The sequence below is a fragment of the Equus caballus genome, chromosome 18 (assembly GCF_041296265.1).
Source record: "Equus caballus isolate H_3958 breed thoroughbred chromosome 18, TB-T2T, whole genome shotgun sequence".
Lineage (NCBI taxonomy): Eukaryota > Metazoa > Chordata > Mammalia > Perissodactyla > Equidae > Equus > Equus caballus.
Window position 1 is genome coordinate 36,663,491 of NC_091701.1, and position 21,540 is coordinate 36,685,030.

General features: G+C 35.5%; 1 protein-coding gene across 7 annotated transcripts in view; it reads left to right on the forward strand.

Annotated features, from left to right (window-relative positions):
- GALNT13 (polypeptide N-acetylgalactosaminyltransferase 13) overlaps nucleotides 1–21,540 on the forward strand; it is a 473,172-nt gene that overhangs the window by 445,590 nt on the left and 6,042 nt on the right. For 6 of the 7 annotated variants that reach the window (XM_023622933.2, XM_023622930.2, XM_070241869.1 and 3 more), the window contains one exon: nucleotides 10,690–10,824. In XM_023622933.2, the coding sequence (XP_023478701.1) occupies nucleotides 10,690–10,824 (135 nt within the window). Of the gene's footprint in view, nucleotides 1–10,689; nucleotides 10,825–15,252; nucleotides 15,393–21,540 lie in introns of those variants that run through there. The other variant, XM_070241866.1, reaches the window with a different exon arrangement.

Consider the following 21,540-nt stretch of genomic DNA (forward strand, 5'->3'; position numbering starts at 1 on the left):
AAATACCAGTAAAAGTATATTCAAAAAGGATGGCACAAACTTTTTCCCATGAATTTGTGGCTAGTAAACACTAAAACAAATATAATACTTGATATAGATGTCGTGTGGATGATATATATTGCTATTTTATATTCACAGGCATAAATCAGTGAGAACCTTAAAGACCAAATATCTTGCTGCTCTATGGTGCCAAACAATGAGATAGTGATAAAGGGAAAGTATGTACTCAATTGCCCATGGCTGAAGGAGAATATCCCTTCTAAGAATTCCCTTTACTTCCTTGTAATTTATATGCATTAGGGCCAATCTTTCAGAGAATAAATATTTAAGGAATGATACAATCAGAGGAAAACATAGCAGAGAATAATACCAAGAGAAAAATAATTTGTTACAGAAAATGATTGCAATGAGAACATGGAGAACAGAGTTCAAGGTAGGCTAGAATAATGGAGGAAACTCATACAGAAATGTTGGCACTAGTTAGATGTATGTGTATCAAATTCAAAGTTTCATGAAAGGTCTAAATGGTTTGGATGAAGCCTGAAATATTTAAGAGTCTCAAAACATCAGTTGAATAAAAAGATGGATGAATGCCTTATTGAATGAATAAATAAATGATGTAGACACAGCATGGGAGAAAATATTCCACATGGTGAGACTTTTAGTTTTTGCATTATGTCCTTTTTTTTGATAGCCACTATATTGGTTTTCTAGTATGGTGTGACAAATTTTTACAAATTTAGTGGCTTAAAACAGCACAAAATTATTATCTAACGGTTCTGTGGGTCAGAAATTCAGGCACAACGTGGCTGGGTTCTCTACTCAGGGTCCCACATGACTGACATGAAGGCGTTGGTCAGAGCTGTGATCTCACTGGAGGTTTGGAGTCCTCTTCCAAGATTCCTGATTATTGGCCAATTTCAGTTCCCTTCACTTGAAGGACTGAGGTCGCATCTTCGTGCTTTTTGGTGTTTTCACTGACTCTCTGCCAGGGGTTGCTGTTAGCAGCTAGGGCCTGCCTTCTGTTCCCTGCTATGTGGCCATCTCCAAAACATGGCAGTTTTCGTGTTCAAGGTCAGTAGGAAAATCTCTCTCTTTGGTCAGCTAATATGAGGTCCTACATAACATAATGTAATCATGGAGTGACTTTCCTGTCATAGTCACAGCCTCACCCACACTCAAGGGAAGGGTGTCTATACAAGGTATGTACACCAGGGGACAGGAATGTTGGAGCCATCTCAGAATGCTACCATAATCACACAGAAAGCAACAGCTACACATTCAAGCTTATCGAGTGGGGTAACTTTTGGAAGGAATGCTAATTGGGCTTAAATTTGCAATTTATATTCTTCAATAGTACAATAGTAAAATATGAGTAAATGGAGCATAATGCTTATATATGTATTAGATTTCTCAGTGTAGTCTTCCTTTAAAACCCTTCAAGGCAGAGTAAAGTATTAAACATGCATAAACTGTAATATCAGTGTGTTTAAAATGGGGAGATTTAAAAATGAAGTAGAAAGAAAATAGAAACATCAGTCACTTTTTTTTATTGTATTAGTGCATGCTGCTTATTATATTACCTTACTCTCTTGCTCTGTTTTCCACAAAGTGGGCTAGAGAATTCAAAGACAAATTGTTTTCATTTCAATTCAATAAGTAATTATTGGACACATACTCCTTTCCTAGAATTGTTTCCAAAGATGTTCAGAATATATCCTTAGCATTGTTACTGGGCAACAAGTTTTACAAAATAAAATAAAACACAAAGATGAGACAGAATGTAATCAAATGCAGATTATATGCCTGGATTTTGCACAGATAATAACTAACACTGAGATGTTACTTGGGGCAAGTTCTGTGTTTAGAGTTTACATGAATTGCCTCCTTCAACCTCTGAAATAGCCCAGGAAACAGGGGGCACCTCTATCCCTTTTCCCAGATGAGGAAGCCAAGATCCTGACAAAGCCTCACAGTAACTCTGGTTCTGATGAGTAGTGGAGGAAGGTCTCAAACTCAGGTCTGTGTCATTTTCCAAATCCCATTATTTTAGTGTTGTCCTGTTCCAAAGATATACACAGATGATGCCATACCTGCATTACAGTGGGGATAAGTGATCTGGGTAAGAGTAGATACAAAATCCTACACGAAGAAAGTGAAGAATGTACTAAGACTTTTAATGAGCATAGTCTTTCCTGGGCAAAGTGGAATGGATAGTCCTAGGGTATGAGCACATACCTGGTCAGGGATGGAAGAATGATGTGACTTCCTGAGCACAAATTAAGAAATATCAAATTAAATTATGTATACATAGTTATATTGAAGTGAAAGGGGAAAGAGTAATACTTCGTAGCTGATGTTGAGAACAGGATGGAAATATTAAACATGAGATACACACCCCCATCTTCTTTTTAATAATAGTTTTAGAGCACTAAAACTGCAAAAGACCATAGATATCATCTAGGCATCTAAGATAAGTTAAGAGGACACATCTAGAAGCCACCTACTTCTCCTTACCCTCTTTTACACAAACCACTGAGCTAACAAGCTATAGATGAAGCTTGAAATCAATTAAGACAGAAAAAGACCCCATCTGAGAGCAAAAGTCACTGCTTGGCAGTTCCATTGATAAGTTCAATTTCATCTATGCATTCTGCATGCTTATTTCAGGATGGTGTGACATGCAGTAAGAGAGAAAATTTTGAAAAATAAATCACATTGCTAAAGGTCTAATTTTTGTTGCTAAACAATTTTCCTTGTTATTTCAATGCAAATTTCCCTGGGCTATTTTTACAGAATGAGGGAGAAAACTATCATGATGTGTTTGTTTTCTTATAATTTACCTTCTGGATGGTTAACAGATTCCTCAAATTGACTGAACTTCAAATACCTAAGGAGGTCTCTTAGAGGGTCCAAAGCTCCAAAATGACTAAGTGATGGTTGTGTAAGGGACAGTATAGTCAAGTGAAAGAATAGTGGCAATGAGCTTGGGGTCGAGAGAGACCTCTGTGACTAAGCGTCTCTCTCAAATTGGGTGGATCTTGTAACTTTATTGATCTCAGTTTCTTCATCTGGAAAGTGAAGCAGTTGGTAGAGAGTAATATATACAGTCCCTTCAAACTGTGACCTTTTACAGTAAATATTGTCCTGAGGAGCTCAACAGGCAAAGTATTTTATAAATTCAAAGCTAAATCTAGGGAAATCACAACCTATATTATAAAGCTGAATCAAATGCACTTGTGAATATTTTAAGTACACACAGAATACATATAAATATATAAAAATAAATATATATATGTGTATATATATTGGCAAGCTATTTCTTAATCTAAGGATAAAAGAAGAAAAGATAGAGCCAGCAGAGGGCGTTTAGTTCCTGAGCCCCTTGCTGAAGGAGGCATGGTCCAGGTCCCAGTACACGGAACACAGCGTCCTTGCTTTGCAACTTGCCCGGCTGGAACAAGGTTTCAAGGGAGCAGCTGCTTATGCTACAAATCTGAGCAAAAATTTGTTTGCAGTTTCTCAAAGGGGTAAATATAAAATAGTATTTTTAAAGAAGTAACTATATAACATTAGGATTTTACGTGTGATACAACTTTTGAAAGAATATATGGACACGGTCTTTCATTGTGTGAAATAAAGTATTAATTTAATGCAGAATATTTTAGAAGATCGTTCTCACAACAGTCCTTGGAAATTGTTTAAATGCTGTTTTAATTGTAGATATTTGAAGAATCATAAAATGCCTTCGGACATATTTCCCAAAATGAAGAATCCAGAACAAACCATATGCATTTGTGAAATAAAGAAAATGCTTGCCTTCTCTGAAAAAAATATTAAGAGAGGACGGAATCAAGATTGGAACTGGCCATCATCCTTTATATTTTGGGAATTATTCCTCAACTCATATGAGTACAGGAATTCAGAGACAGAAATCAATCTGACCTCAATAAAGTATATTTAAAAAGAAATAAATCATCTAGTCACAGTAAAGAACCACTTTATGGACATATATTTAAATAGAAAAGTGATTATAAAAATGATTGCTCTGATGCTTTTGGAAAGTATGACTGAATGTTACAATTTTCAGCCTGGACACTGAGATACAATAGAAGTGAAATCTAAAATCAGACTTCCTAGGTGAAATTTGCAATGACAATTTGGAAAACTGATTCTATGACTTTTAGACCCTTCAACCAGAATAAGGAATAATAAGAGGTGTGCTAGTTTCCCAGGGCTGTCATAACAAACTGCCACAAACTGGGTAGCTTAAAACAACAGAATCTGAAATCAAGGTGTCAGAAGGAGCATATTCCTTCTGAAACCTCTAAGGGAGAATCCTTCCTTCCTTCTTCCAGCTTCTGGTATTTGCTGCCAATCCCTCTGGCTTGTGGATGCATTGCTCATTTCTGCCTCTGTCATCACAGGGCTGTTTTCTCTCCATAGGTCTCTGTCTCCTTCTAAGGACACCAGTCATTTTGGATTAAGGGTCTGCCCTAGTCCAGTATGACCTCATGGTAACTTAACTAATTACATCTGCAATGACCCTATTTCCAAATACGTTCACATTCTGAGTTACTAGGGATTAGGATCAATATATGTTTTGAGGGAACACAGTTCAACCCATAACAGGAGGTGTCAGAAGGTGAAGAAGATTATAAGGTTTTCTATGGAGAAAGTAGTTGCCCTCCGTTTGGAGGAGAGGGGCTGGAATTCTAGCTTCCAGTGACGAAACTTCTGAGAGGAAGATTCAAGACAGGGGCAGCTTCATGAATATGAAACCCAGGCAGTCCAACAGGGCCCTACAGTCTTGAAAGTCTTAATAATTTTTGAACAAGTCGTCCTGCATTTTCGTTTTGCAATGGGCCCTGCAAATGATGTAGGACACCACTTTAAGAGCTCGCTAAGTGATGTGCTTTTTGCATTTGTGAAATATGGCAGGCTGTGACCTGACTCATACGTGTAAAGCTGGCCGGTGACAACTGAATTGAAGTGACTACTCTGCCTGGGTCATCTTGCCTCCCAGAGTTAAAAAAATCATAAAGAGTGGCCCACTTATAAAGTAGGCATCATCCTCTTAGTTAACACTGCAGTGAGAGGTGCTTAGCAGTGGGAATGTCTAAAGAACCATAAATACTCCCAAGAGAGGGAGCTTTCAATCTCTGCCAGGCCAGAGAACAGGAAGCAGTTATGAAGAGTTCAAGTAAGACCTCTCCTATACCTTTACCACCTTGGAAGAACCAAAACCTGACTAGCAGCTGGGGGGATTTGGGAGTGGGCAAGAGAGGCGAGAAGAAATGAAGCTTAAGACGGTGAAATAGAGAAGTCTAGGATGCCCTATCCCGCTGCCGGCTTCCAACATAAAGCAGGCCCAATGTACAGAGAGGGAGGAGATTTAGTATTAAATTTCATTCTGATTTTTTTCTTTTTTGAGGAAGCTTAGCCCTGAGCTAACATCTGCCACCAATCCTCCTCTTTTTGCTGAGGAAGACTGGCCCCATGCTAACATCTGTGCCCATCTTCCTCTACTTAATATGTGGGATGCCTGCCGCAGCATGGCTGGACAAGTGGTGCGTAGGTCCACACCTAGGAACTGAACCAGTAAACCCTGGGCTGCTGAAGTGGAACGTGCAAACCACTGCTGCGCCACTGGACCAGCCCCAATCCTCCTCTTTTTGCTGAGGAAGATTGGCCCTGAGCTAACATTGGTGCCTATCTTCCTCCATTTTTTATATGTGGGATGCCTGCCACAGCATGGCTTGATGAGTGATGCTAGGTCCACGCCCAGGATCTGAACTGGCGAACCCTGGGCCACTGAAGCAGAGCATGCGAACTTAACCACTATGCCACCGGGCTGGCCCCTCTGACTTTTGGTAATATTAAACAAACTACTCTAATTTTTGAATTGAATCCCCAGGGGACCTAGGCTAGTAAGCAGAAAAATCACACACGCTATAGTTTTCATCTAGGAGTAGAAAAAGATGCATTGTCTCTTTCAACACATTTTAAAGAGTTAAAACTCTTATGAGCTGAATTGTGTCCCCTCAAAATTCACACGGTGAAGTCCTAATCCCAGTAACTCAGAATGTGACTATCTTTGGAGATGGGCTCTTTAAAGACGTAATGAAGGTAAAATGAGATCATGAGGGTGGGCCCTAATCTAAGCTGAGTGTTGTCCTTATAAGAAGTGATTAGGACACAGAAAGGCACTGTGGGAAGACCATGGGAAGATGCAGGGAGAAGACGGCCCTCTACAAGCCAAGGAGAGAGGGCCACAGAAGAAACCGGTCTTGCTGATGCTTTGATCATGGACTTCCAACCTCCAGTACTCTGAGGAAATAAATGTCTGTTGTTTATGCCACCTAGTCTGTGGTACTTTGTTATAGCAGCCCTAGCAAACTGATACAATAGGAGACAATAAAAACTGAGTTGTTACAGTGAACTGAGTAGTTTTGAGAGGCATGATAATTAACAGGGTCCACAAAATGGAGCAAAAGATCCATCACTTCTTATAAGACAGCTGAACTTAAAATAGTTGAGTAGAAATGGCCTCATTAGTGGTTGTTCGTAGAGCGAGTTTGACCAACAGATTACAGAAGGTGATATATAATGCCAGATAGCTCATAACTTTACATTTAAACAAATATGAAGATGAGGTATAAAATACAGAATTTTCAAAGCACCATAAACTCTTACATCCATATGGTTCACATAAAGAGCTCTACTTATACTTGCAATACTATAAGTTGGTATACATCACAGGAATATACATGTAATTGCACAATGTAATAAAAGTGCAAATTTATTTAGTATAATATATATGAATCATATCCACATGGTTTCTAACACAGATAGTTGCTCAATTAATGTTAACTTTCTCTCTATTTCCTCTTTTATAATGGATGGGAGGATAAGAAGATTGATTATTTTACCCTGTTTCTAGTTACCTTAGCTCAAAGTGATTAGACTTTGATTCAATCAATTGTCATTAGAGCCAAGCTGGAATTGGAGCAACAGAAAATAAATGCTAAATCTATGGTTTGTGTAACTCAATTCTTGTTTTAGTAAGAATAAGTATTGGTAAACCAATGATAAAGCAGTTTGAGTGGTATCTGGAAAGGGAGGAATAATTTCCAGTTTGTGTAAGAGAATATACAATCAGACTTCACTAATGAAGGAATCCATCTGCTAAAGTCATCAACATGTGTGACAGTTGACTCTAAGTTAAAGTGCTTCGTGTGTGTTCATGTTTTAGCTATTTTATCTGACCTTATGATCAGGCATAAAGGTTTTAACTACAGCGGGAGAACAGATTGGGCAGGTGCTTTACTAGGAACTACACATAGCAACTGAGAGAGTCTACATGGGGCATTGACACAGGCAACAGGCAGTAGCCATAGGGAGCAGCTGCCTTCTAGGAAATCTAGCAAGAGATGTGAGGTTGTCCCCCCAGGCATAAGGAACTCAGAAGTGGTTAATCTAGAGGGTGATGATATATGGAGATGGCACTATGCTAAATGTGTCAGGAAGGTCTGTCCTTAGGTATTAGAGCGCCACCTCAGGACTGTGTGTGTGGTGGTCAAGGGGTAGGCACAGACAGGCAAGAGCAAAGCCTGCCGGGATCCTGTCCTAAAATTCTTTGGGTACTGGCATATTGTCAAGGCAGGAATCCATATGCAAGGCCACAACCTGGGATTAGCCCCAAGACTGGAATAATAACACTAAATATCAATTACCGGATGCTGTCTACATACCTAGATTTCTACAAAGTATTTTGCGTATAATATTTTAGTCCATGCCAAAGTGATTTCCATGAACCTCCTACAGCTGGAGATATGAAAAAGCACAAAGATGACGGTTATGGGTAGCAAGATGATAGATAGAACAGATAAATAATTGAGAACAAACCTAATAATTTCCAGATAAAATCAAGAAAGATGTATGTACTGACATGTACTGGCTGTTTATTATTATTATGTAGAATGAAAAACATCCTAGAAACAGTTATAAAAATGAGATTATCAGCAGGCCAGCCCCGTGGCCAAGTGGTTAAGTTCGCGCACTCCACTTCAGTGGTCCAGGGTTTCACCAGTTCAGATCCTGGGCGCAGACATGGCACTGCTTGTCAGGTCATGCTGAGGCAGCATCCCACAAGCTCAACCAGAAGGAGCTACAACTAGAATATACAACTATGTACTGGGGACTTTGGGGAGAAAAAAAATAAAAGAAGAAGAAGATTGGCAACAGATGTTAGCTCAGGTGTCAATCTTTAAAAAAAAAAGTGAGGGGCTGGCCCAGTGGCGCAGCGGTTAAGTTCGCACGTTCTGTTTCTCGGTGGCCCTGGGTTCCCTGGTTCGGATCCCGGGTGCAGACATGGCACTGCTTGGCAAAAACCATGCTGTGGTAGGTGTCCCACATATAAAGTAGAGGAAGATGGGCATGGATGTTAGCTCAGGGCCAGTCTTCCTCAGCAAAAAGAGGAGGATTGGCAGTAGTTAGTTCAGGGCTAATCTTCCAAAAAGAAAAAGAAAAATGAGATTATCGGGTATGAAAAACAAATTAATCCTGGTTTTACATTAACACCAGAAAATAATGAAAGCATTATCTACAGGTTTTTTCCCCAGAAAAAGTATCTGTGGGGCAAGTATTCTATCAGTTAGGGTTTTTTTCAAGTGCAAAGGCCAAAGAAAAATAATTTCAGATGTGCATATATAGCCTCAGAAAATATTATACAAATATATCTTTCTTGAATGAAAATTACTTATCTGCTAATTGACAAAAAAAAAAGGAATCAAAATTAGAAATTGAGGAACAGGATGTGGGAGACTGCTCTCTAGAACTTTCAACATGCAAAGTTTCCAAACTATTGTAAGAGACCGGAGGAGAATCACTGCTTAGGGCATGATTATACACATTATGCAAAATTAATGGTGAATGTGAATGCTTCAGTGTCTCTGTTTACACTGGCATCTGTATACAACCAAAAGAAAGGAATTTTAATGTGGAAAATTATCCTTTACATTGAAATAACCCTATAATTGGCAAAAGAAATTTTCCTCCGTCAGATTAAGGTTTACTATTAGAATCAGTTAATTAAATATGTTTGTAATTATATTTTTAAAATACTGGGGGCCAGCCCAATGGCACAGCAGTTAAGTTTGCACATTCTGCTTTGGTGGCCCAGGGTTCACCAGTTCAGATCCCAGGTGTGGACCTATGCACTGCTTGTCAAGCCATGCTGTGGCAGGCGTCCCACATATAAAGTGGAGGAAGATGGGATGGATGTTAGCTCAGGGCCAGTCTTCATCAGCAAAAAGAGGAGGATTGGTGGCGGTTGTTAGCTCAGGGCTAATCTTCCTCAAAAAAAAAAAAAAAAAACACGTTTGGGAAGGATGCAAATACTTATCTTTGATGAGTGTTTCTTTTGTTCTTCTTTTGGTTACTCATGTTTCCACTAAAACTATGAACATTAAAAATATTAAAGATAGGAAAAATTTTTCTGAATTTCAACAGGAAGTGTATAATATATTTTATATAGTTCAATTAAATGAACTTGATATGGTTCTCAAGCTTTCATATTTTTGAGCAGAATGTGTAAAGTTTGTGAAGAATTTCCTTTTCAGATGTTGGCTTAAGAGGGTACTTGGGTTCCATCATTGACTCTGCAGCTTCCTCTTACCGCCTCCTGTGATTTTCCCAGAAGCTCAGAGTAGCAGTGCTATAGAGAAACCCTTTAAAGATTAACTTGTTCAGCTCACAGACTTGGACTCCAGAGTTTAGAAGTGATTTGTGGAGCTGACTTCCTCAGATTTCATCAGACTGCTTTGGGAAACAAAGAGATCCTGAGAGGACCTTCCTCCTTACACTACCTCTTGACATTACCAGGAAGAAATGAATACCCGCAGAACCCTGAACCGTGCTTATCATGGCTAACAAAAGAAAACCACCTTTGTAATTATGTACTTAATAACCCTCATGAAACTTTAATAATCAATGTTATAAATAAATTATTCACACTGGGAACAAAATAATAGAGATTATTACAATATCAATTTGAATTCACTAATGAGTCTACAATCCACCTTGACATTTCTTGGATATTTTGAGAAGAATTGATGTAGTCAAGCTTAGCCAAAACCATATGAGAAAGTATAGAGCCTACCTTTAATGAGATCTCTAGAGAAGATAATTCTATAAGCTTCAGAAACCCACTGACAATATTTAATAAAATTTATGTAGTGTACTTATGTTATTGAATTAAAGATTTAAACTTCTTTATGAAAAACATGATTGTCTCGAGAGTCGGGGGTCATAAGTTGGGAGGAAAAAGGGCTGCCCTTTATTGAGCTCCATGTAATTTACAAACTTTATTTTATTGAACGTGTTGTGAGCATTATAAGGGAAGTATAGTGTGGAAACACAGTGCCAGCATATAATAAGCATTTAACAATTTAGTTTGTTGAATTGAGGCTTCATCAAAATCTTATAAAACAGATGACAAGGTCCCTACTTTGCAGTTGAAGAAAAGGACTCGGAGAGGTGACCTAGCTTTCTGGAGATCACACAGCAGAGATCATTTGAAAACATAAGTTTACATGATAGGAAATCTTCCACAGGTAAATCTGCTATACTGTGACTCTTTTGTTTTTAAGTAGATATCATTTTATTAGCTGAATTCTATATTTTCAGGTATTTTCTTATACTGCCGACAAAGAAATCCGAACAGATGACTTGTGCCTGGATGTTTCTAGACTCAATGGACCTGTAATCATGTTAAAATGCCATCATATGAGAGGAAATCAGTTATGGGAATATGATGCCGAGGTATAGTATTTTTCTTAATTCACTTATTTAATGCTTAAAGTCAAGTTATATATTTCAAATACATTTAAATCCTAAGCTATTTTTTTCTGCATTGGAATAGCTGTATTTTCAAGCATACATGCTGAGATCTGATAACATTAGGATGGTATATCATATAAATAGGTTTTTGCCAAACTGGTCCATTAATATAAAACATGTATGAGGAAAATAAAGTCATTTTTATGTGCGTAAAATTTATCACCATGTACGTGCTCAACATAAATTAGGCAAGGGGTAAGCTTTGCTTGTTTGAGAAGTATATATGAAGATGGCATAGAGGACAGTAGATTATTTTCATACTTTCAAATTTTAAATTTTACGCTGTTGTAATCTGTGATATATATGCTTTCAACTTAAAGGGAAAAAGGAAAAAGTTGACAAAGTTAGTATGAATGCTCTTTATAATAATAAATACTCTGTAAGATAAACTAGTTAGGTATATAATCAGCTAAGTGGCATCTTCTCAACATAGCACATCTTCCTGATAGAAGAGAAGGAGAGAAAAACGATAAAATTACTATGGGGAATTTATAGCCAGGCAGTGTGTAAAAACCAGATCAACCATCAGATGGAGCTAATAAAAAAGAAATATTTTCCTCCGCGTAAGGAAGCTGCCTTGAAACAGCTTCATTTCATTCAGTTCTCTTTGCTTAGCAAAATGAATTGGTTGTGTTACATTTTCCACATTATTAAATTCTTGGTGACTTATTTAAGATAAGAAATAAACTTTTTATTCTTACAAAATATATAATACAATAGAGGTAAATTAATTTCACAAATGCAGTGTTCTAGGCGAGCCTAAAATACTTTGCAAGAGTAACATTTTAAAAACCAATCCACAGAGTTGTTGGTATTATTCATATTTTAACAAGATCTTCTTTTTCAAAACTCTTTGAATCTCATTGTAATTTACACAATGTAGTTTCTTATGTGAAATATCAGGAAAACTTACTGAATTCTTATAGGATTTGAAACTGATTACATAGGATTAAAATTTGGCCGTAAAGTTTATACATTACCAAGCTCTTACCAAGACACGAAATAGTCTTTTCTGGAACATAATTAAGGACTAACACCCTGAATCCTTCCTATGTTCTATTCAGACTCTTTTATCTTCTCAATACCTTATAACTTTGTCTGACCACCATTTTTTACTCTTCAACTATTACCATCACCACTCTTTATATTAAGCCTGAAGAAGTCATGTCCTCAAATAATGCACGTGGGTAAACCTGGACCCTTAATCTGCTCCCTATCTCTTCTATGAGGAACAGTACAGATAAAAATGTACAAATAAAGGAGAGATCCTGCAAGTAATATTTTTTTAATAAAACTTTTTGTTATTGTTGTTGTTGCCCTTTAGTTTTCACTGGGAACCCGTGACTTTATTGGGCTTGTGCCAAAAATAAAGAAATCTAGCGTATTTATAATGAAAGGAGAATGAGTGTACATATTTTTGTAAGATGAAGCAGTATTGTATTTCAAAATTCCACTTTTAATCTTTACACTTTTCTATAATTTTTTGAGTGGAAAATAGCTTCATAGTCATAACTCAAATTCTTTTGTTTTTGAAATAAATATTGTTGGTAATTAGGCTTATATTTTTGTTCATATTCTTATCAGCCATTAGCAAGATTATTTAATAGTAAGGGACTTTGAAAAAAACCTGAAAAAAAAATAGATAGCTTCACCTAAAATAAAGAAATAGTTTTTCAGATTTGCTATTTTGGATGACTAGTAATTATTGCAGTATTTTTAGAGCATTATAGTATTTTGTGTCATGTAAACTTTGTTTCTAGAACACACACAAAAAAGCCACAGATATTGAGGAATGTTTATTTTTAAATAAATAATCCAATCATCCTAATAGTTACGTAATATAGATTAATTTATTCTCCTATGTGTTTATGTTTTGAAAATTAAATTGTGATGCTACACTTGTCTAAATTCAAAATTTCCAATCATAATGTAGATATTTTTGCCACATCTAAAAATGTATAAATCAAAATGTAGAGAAGTCATGTGAAAATAGAATAATTATAAGAATAATGCATTGCCTTTCTGGAAATTTCAGCTTTGAGACAATACTGATTTTATTTGTGAAGAAGTCAGAAAAAAGGAGATGATTTGTTTTAATGAAATTGAAATATAATATTTATTTTTATTACCTTTTCTTTAAGTTTCAGGTTTAGGATCACTTTAGTCTACAGAATAGAGCCAACCATTGCTACCCAAAGTGTGATTCTAGGACCAGTAACGTCACCTGGAAACTTGTTAGGAATTAGGAATCTGAGATACCACCCTAAACACACATAGATCAGAGTCTGTGCTTTAACAAAATCCCCAGGTCACTCATGTACACATCGAAGTTTGAGAAGGACAGGTCTAAACAGTGGCCAAATATCCACTTATTTTCCTTAGTTTTTCTATACACTGTTGAGAAATATTGCAAAGTTATGGAAAGGCATAAGTACACTTGGGAGAATGTCAAGGTCTCCAGGAGGGATTGGGGAGGGAAAGTGAGCAGAAGAGTGAGAGGTGCTGAGATGGGAAAGAGGAGAAGCTGATGAGTAGCTCTAGTCTGCTCCTATTCCAACCAGTGGAAAGCAGACAAGTGCAGCTTGCTACCTCTTTAGTTCAGTTCTTTATCTGTTGCTATCAAGGGCAGATTTATTCCTCTTTGAGAAACCTCTGAGGTGGTGCGCTTTCAAAGCAGAATGAAACTTGGTGGGGTTTATAGAATTACAGAGCTGAAATTTACCTTAAAGTTCTCTTCTTTCAGCCTTTATCAGGAGGAAACTAAAGCGCAAAGATCACATCGCGAGCCACAGAGACAGGATTTAGGTCCTAATACAGTAATGAAAGAAAGCTAGTTATCAGTACAATTGGGAATCTCACAGTGTGAACGGTTGAAATATTCCATCACCTTATTTCCCGTAGTCCTTTCAGTCTTAGAAAAACAAGTCATAAATAGGAGCAGAATTGTTGGAATATCCAGAGGAAAATTGAAACAGTATCGTAAAGTCTCAAAACATGCAGTCTATCCAGCTGCACTGGTTTGTTTACTTCTTAGGTGGGGGAGGAGGGAAGAGAAAGGAATAAAGTTTATTGAGTGTCTATAATTTTATTTGTTTTCTCACGCAATTCTTAATGACAGTCCTATAAGATACTACTATTAAAATTTGTGTTCTTCACATTAGTGATCAGAAGCTGTGGTGTTGCAGTGCCTTGTCTAGGTTTTTACACGCCAGCTTTCTGGCAATAAATCCAGCAATCTTTCCACTACGCTATATTGCCTCTTGAAGTCAGTGAAAAACCAGAAAGAATTAGATGCTTTCAGTGATGATGATGTAATAAGCTAAATGGACAGTATTACAAATGAAAGAAATTATTAAATACTATTATTTGTCGTACCAAACTTTATTCACATAGAATTTCTCCTTTCCTTAATAATTGGAAAGACGTTCTGCAATAAATATTGTCTGTTTAGACAAACAGGCAGTCATAAAACTATTTTGTCAGTATGTCTAATTGCTTATAAACTTTAGCTCTATATTCATTATGTATTAATTACTATCTAATTGCTTCTTTTTTTATTTGCATAAAACTAAGCATATGTTGATAATAAATACATATCTTTGGCCAACTTTGATTTGAAATATAGCTTCCTACTTTCTTGTAAATATTTCTTAAAGAACACAACTGTGAATTTAATTTGGTATCACTTTATACCTGGCCAAACATGTTTGATTTGGGGGGCAACTGAGCATCGTTAGCAAAACTGCAAGATCCCCACCTGGTTTAAATCTCTTGAATAAATTACCTGAACACTTTGGTGCTATAAAAGCCCATTGCCACAGAGTTAAAACAAAAAGGAAAAAAAAAAAAAAACAAGCAATTTCATCTCACTGAGACATTTTAGAAATTATTTTTATAAAGGTCTGTCATCCATTCATTCTGTTTTATTCGAGTTTTCTTATATTCTGTTTTAACATTGCAATTGTGTTCCAATCCATTTGAAATTTACATTTGCCTGCAATAAGTGCACATAATCACATTTCTTTTTGAACATCTAGGCAACAACATACAGTGTGAGAATCTAATTTTAGAACAGAACACTTATCCTCAACAAACACTATGTAACAAAGAAAAAAAAAGAGAGCAAAAGATGGTGCTAAAAATAAGTCTTGTTTTTCACGTGACTGAGCAAGTTGACTGAGAAAATACTTGTTAGGAATTTGTTATTCATCTGTATCAAATGTTTCCCACAGTCACAATATAAGGAATTTTTGTCAGTAGGTAAAATATGTTGGATTGATATTTACTGAAATCACGGAAGCTTATATTTAGACTTTACTTAATACCTCCTCTTTTATTTACCTTTATCAGAAAGCAGGTAAATGGGAATATAATTTCAAGGTAAGTGATCTATAACCGGCAACCCAGCCATTTCCCTGTGTAGCATTCCTAATAAAAACAGTGGCTCCGTTTACCTTTGAAGGCTGTGTATATCAGAGTAGTAAAACCTTTCCATGTTCCTATCGCCCCATAGCTGTGATTTCTTATGTAGAATCAGTTAGTGACTGGGACTTTCAATAGTTTAGTACTGCATTTTTAGTTCTCGTTTGTTAAACATTTACACTTTTTTAAGAAGACTCACACTCTATTCTAATGAATGCACAGATCACCTTGTCAGGAAATCTTAATATTTGGAATAACAACTTTATTATATTAATTTTTAAATAATTGTTATTCTGTACTTGATCAATAAGGGAAACCCTATTGCCTTTATCATTAAATTAAATATCTGTAACAGTCTAAATTTATTCTTACTTTGTTTATCATCATATATAATAATCAACTGGGTTTCATTTTAACCTTTTAGTATGGCATCTTTTACACTGAGACCTACATGTGTGATTGGTTCCTCAATCAATCATAGTCGCTTCTATTTGTTCATTAAAATGTCAAGTTTTTTACTTAGTGCTTTTTAAAGGTACAAAGGTATGATCTAATTTTATAATTTTATGATTCTTATTTTGTCAGCAAAGTTGTTTCCCTAGCCTGATTCCGGTTGGCTGTCAGTAGTAACTGTATCTTCCAAAGGGTAGACTTAGGAACGCTCTGTAACACATCTTGTCTTAGCAAAACATACAAATACGTTTAAAGGCAGGAATTATTAATTTTTTTCTTATGCATCTTAAAATAGTGTGATTAAAATTTTATAAATTCCAGGAAATTCTAATGCTTTAAACTTCAGAGGAGAACGATTAAGTAATGCTGTTGTAAACAAAAACCAGTACTACCTTAGGGTTCATATTACCCTGTTTTCTAGTCAATATTTTAAATAAAGCTCTAGGAGAAGATATTTGGCCGTATGATGCATATCAGTCTATAGGTCACATGGCCTTCAAAATTGAGTTAACATGACGGTCTCCTAAAGTTGTGAGAGGCATTTGCAACAAATATGACAAAGGGCTCATATGCATCAGAAAGAGCATTTAAAAGAAAAAAATGTACACCCAATATAAAATATGCAAGGTCTTGAATAAACAGCCTAGGAGAAATATAAATAGCCAAAGAAAATGAAATTTAAAAGTTAATTTAAATAACTATCAAAAATACATAAATAAAAAATTATTTCATGTGTGTTCTTTTATCCATTTATTTATTTATCCTGTCAGTATGTCAATACATGTTTTTAATGCCAACACACAGTACTGGTGTAGATGCAGGAAAACTGACATTCATACAGTATTCTGGCGTATCATAAGCACAAGAAATGTTACCTGAGACTGCTATTATTACAAAATAATTATTATAGTTTTTTTAAACTTTGCTAATGTATTAAAATGCTCATATCTTTTGACCTTGTGATTTCACTTCTAAGAATTATTTCTAAAGAAACAATATAGATGTGGAGAGAGATGTTCAGAGATGTTTACCACAACATTATTTATAACTCCAAACTGGAAAGACATTCCCCCCAAATAGAAAAATTAAATGACTTTTGGCAAATCTACTTGTATAAATTGTTTACTTCAGATGTTTTTAGATTATTTTAATGATAAGAGGGATGCCCGCAATGCAAATAGAAGGATATTTCATTAGTTGACCTCACTTACATAAATTTGCATGTGATAAAAATTACTAGAAAACACATCAAATATTAATAGTTGGTATCTTCTCGACAGAGTACCAGAAAAAATAAACTATACATTTTTTTAAACGAATGAAATTAACAAACGTTTTTGTGGATTTTTTAAAATGAAAATTAATTTTTATCTCAATGAGGTTACTTGAGATTTCTAATTTTTTTCTGGTTCATGACTTTTTAGAAATACCTGGAGTGAAAGTTCTTTGAATGTGTTTCATGGTCATTCATGTGATAAACAAGTTGAGGTAAAATTTTACAAATGTATTTTTAATGGAAATTTTTATACTGTATTCATGTTCTGGAGTTACATTTCCTGATCATAAGGAAAATCAAGTTTTGTTTTTATTTTAAACCAAGGAAAACTGTACAATTTATTTTCCTTTATAATGACACATGGAATTCACAATCCTTAACGCTGGGATCTTTGATGTTAACATGACATTTACTAAGAAAATTTTATTGCAAAAAGAAAAATCACTGAGGGCAAAGGATAATCAAGCCTAGAAATTTTAAACAATATAGATAGGAAATTCAAGTTTGGTTTTAAAAAAAAACCCTAAACTAGTCTTCTTAATAAATCAAACTATATAGTGAACGGTATCAATTTACAAATAAAATGTATTATATATGACGTTACCTTTCCTATCTTATAAATGATTCCTCTACCATTTTACTGTAGAAAGTAAGTCCTTGAAATGGAAAATCCAATGATTTGTGTCCATTAAGCTGCCCGAGAGATGTAGGTGAATTTTATCAGAATTCATTTTCCTCATTGGCTTTCTACTAAGTGTTTCAATCAATAAACTTATAGAATGCCTCCTGTGGGCAGGCACTGGGTTGATGATGTAGCTAGTCATGGTCCTTGGCCTTCCTGGAGCTTATGTTCCTGCAGAGAAAATAGATGGAAAATAAGAAACAGACAAATAAATAAATTAAAAATTGTGTTTGGAGAATTAGCTCAAATTAAGAGACCAAATAGAGTTGATCTTTGTCTTTCTCCTCCCTTCACTAACTTTCTAATTGACATTTACATGAATGTGGCAAGCATATGTGAAACACTTTTAACACCACTAGGTTAGCCTTGTGGAAACAATTTGAGTACCATACTGTAGAAAGTAAAGCAAAGCTTTAAAGCTAAATTATTCCTGAGACTCTTCACCAGCATCCACTCAAGTTTAGGGCAAAGGAATGAGGAGGCCAAAGACCGTAATTGGAAACTCTCTGAACTAAATTATGGTTTTGAATATCTGCTCACAAAATAACTCATTTAGCACTGAAAGTATGTTATTATTAGGATGAACACTGAGAATATAACCTTCTCTATTCAAAATAAACTTTTGCCCAAAATGTTTTATCATCTGATCTCAGGCTTTTCTCCATATTCTCAGTCTTATCTTCATTTACTCCTCCTGAATACAGCTGATATTAGAGCCATCTAAAAGGATGCAGCTCACAGCTCCATGGATACAATTATTGTGACGTGTAGCTCCCATCCTTACCCAGTAGAAATTGTATGTTGCCGAGAATGATTGATTGATTACTGCCTTTGTACTTGATTTTGTCATTATTCATTATTTTCTTTGTCAAACAGACCCACACTCTTCTTCACATAATCACCCAGTCCTGTCTCTCTGTAAGCAAAGTAGCTGATGGCTCCCAACAGCCCACTGTGGAAATATGTAATGATAGCCCTGGGCAGAAATGGCTACTAAGAAACTATACAAGAATGGAAGTTTTTAGGAATATTTTTAAGAATCCTACTGATTATATTCTCAAATAATTTTTGGAGGTTTGTGTTATAGACTTTATTAAATTTATTTTAGATTTTTGTTATATTCTGTTATTGAAATCTAGAAATTTCTTTAAAATGTGGTTAAGAAAAATCTTGATGTGCTATTTCTCCATGGAATTATTTTTCTCTCTTTCACCTCTTAGCTGCTAATTAATTTGCATACTGCATATATTAAGTAGTGTTTAGTCTATTATTAATTAATAGGTATTTTCCAGTTTTTTCTTTATTTCAAATATATATATGCATAAATATAATTGAAGGCATACATTATGACATTTTAGCTCTTTTTTAGGCTAACTATAGCCATGTCTCTATAACAATAGATTTTGCATTAGAGCTGAAAATAAATCAATAAAAAACTAACATAGCCAAAAAATGGATTGCTTTTGGAACATTGAAATATTTAATTTTGTTAATTTTTACTCAGATACTTTGGTTGTGTGCAGATATGGCATATCCTTTCTGGAATTTATTATTTTAACCTGAAACTTTAAGCAAGTGCATTATTGAAAGCTAAGATGTAATTTTTAATAACTTTATGAAATAAATTGTTTTTAAACATTTCTTTGTGGTTGGTTAAGTGATATAATTATAATAATAAATGCTTTTTAAAAATTGTACCATTTATCTCTCACTTGTATGATTTGTGAATATCTTCTCAGTAAGCAATAAAATGAATCATCATTCATTTCAAGTAAAAAAACTGGTATGGAATTGTTGTGAAGAGCTCAAATAAGAACGTGTCCTTGTTCTTGATCTTAAGGGACTCATTGTCCTCTAAATGATATTAAATTGTCCAATACCTTGCTATAAGAACACATGGGCAGTTAGGGACTTATTCTGGTTCAGATGAACCAGTTAAAAGTTGTTAGTAGAGGACACAATTGAGCTTGGAATGCTTGTGACAAGGCTGGGAATGGAGGTCTGGAGGGGAAAAGAGAGAAGGGGTGTTGTTTAGCTTAGAAATACATTGAAGGGCATGCCAAACATGCTGGAAAAGTCTGGGCCTTTTGCACAAAGAGCACTTGGGTACAAGGCAACGTAAGTATATTATCTTAGTTTGTTTTCAAAGTAACCATACCCGATAGGTGCAATGACCATTAAGGGATCTTCTCAGACTTGACATTTCTTCTTACAAGTCTGCTTACAGGATTCTAGGGCAGAAACCACAACTTGATTCTCTCAGCAGAATTTGCGGCATTCCCTCAGCAGTTCATATAGACTGTGGGAGCTGGCTTCGCCAGAGGTGACAGCCCTGTGCAAGGGGATGAGAGCCATGTCACCTGGAAACCTTCCTGGCTTAATAGCCTCTTGCTTCACAGGAAGCAATATCTCTGTAACAACTCCATAGGCATAGCTCCAAGTAACCCAATGGAAGGTGCAAAATTCTAAGTCTTTGCACTTAAAGAAGCCCACAATTTGTGTTCCTATCAGCTATTAACGTTGCAGTTTATCAGATGGACATGCAATTTATCAATCAGAGGTCATTTTTACCATAAGCAATGTTGCCTAGAAACATAACCCTTTTACCCTTATCAGGTTGCCGTGGGATCACAGTTAGATAGTCGACTGCCGGTCAGATTTTTTAAGCAGAAGGAGAAAGGGCATTTTAAGTATTCATCAGTATAACTAAGCATTTTCTGACAAAGACTCTGATTCCTCAGAATGATTTGGTAGCTTGCCCAAGTTTTCATGGTTAGTAAACGGGGAAGCAGGAATTCATATTTAGGGCTCTCTGACCCTAAAATATCTGTGTTTCTACTGTACTATATTAAAAAGGAGAGTTTTTTGGTTGGTCGGTTGTTATCTTTACAGCAGTGGCTTTTGACTTAATTCCTTCAAAGAAAATATTTAAGCATTTTTTAGAAAGAACAATATTTACTAATATTTCTTAAATTATCATTATTTATGTAGTTGAAAACACATATTCAATCTTATCCTTAAAGTCATATACATTTTTTAAAAAAGAATCTAATAGAAACAAGCAAGGGTAAGTGGTTTTTGTGAAAAAGGACATACATACGCAAAGGACTTCAGGTACGTAACAAAAATGAGGAATATTTTGTTGATTTTAACTAGAACTTTCTAGAAAAAAATGTTTGATTTTTTGTATCTTTCAAGTTGGCTGTTGATTCATAAGCCAACAACATAATTTCTGGCATCATAAGCATAAATCAACTATCTTCTTGCCTGTTACTGGCTATTTTTTCTTTTCTCCATTTTTAGTATAAATAGCTTGGTACAACAAAACCCTCAATCTTGAAATCTCGTTCGCATCTAAGAGCCTTGCTCTTTTACTTCCTGCTTGCTTTCCACCATTTTCTGTTCCATCTTTTCTCAGGATAGTGCAGTCCAGGGTGTTTGCAGTCCTGATCCAAACAAATTACCATTGTCTAGACAGTGTTTCTCCACCATTTTTTTTGCATGCCCCTTGTATTTTTTATCATACAACTTCCAATGTAATATCAAGAGCCAAAAAAAATAAAAATAAGAAGATCTATCTACCTTTAGTTTTGGTAATAGGCAGCAAAAGTATATGGCATACTTTTTCAAGATATATCTGCAAGTCACCTTCCATACATTCAAACACTCCTCTTCTGGTTGGGGAGTTTTTCGTATAGTATGGTTCTAGGCATTGTCCATGAAACTGAATAGAAATGTATATAATTAGTGTGCATCAGTTAGTATGCATAAAGCATATGGACTTAAAATGTATATCTGAAAAGTC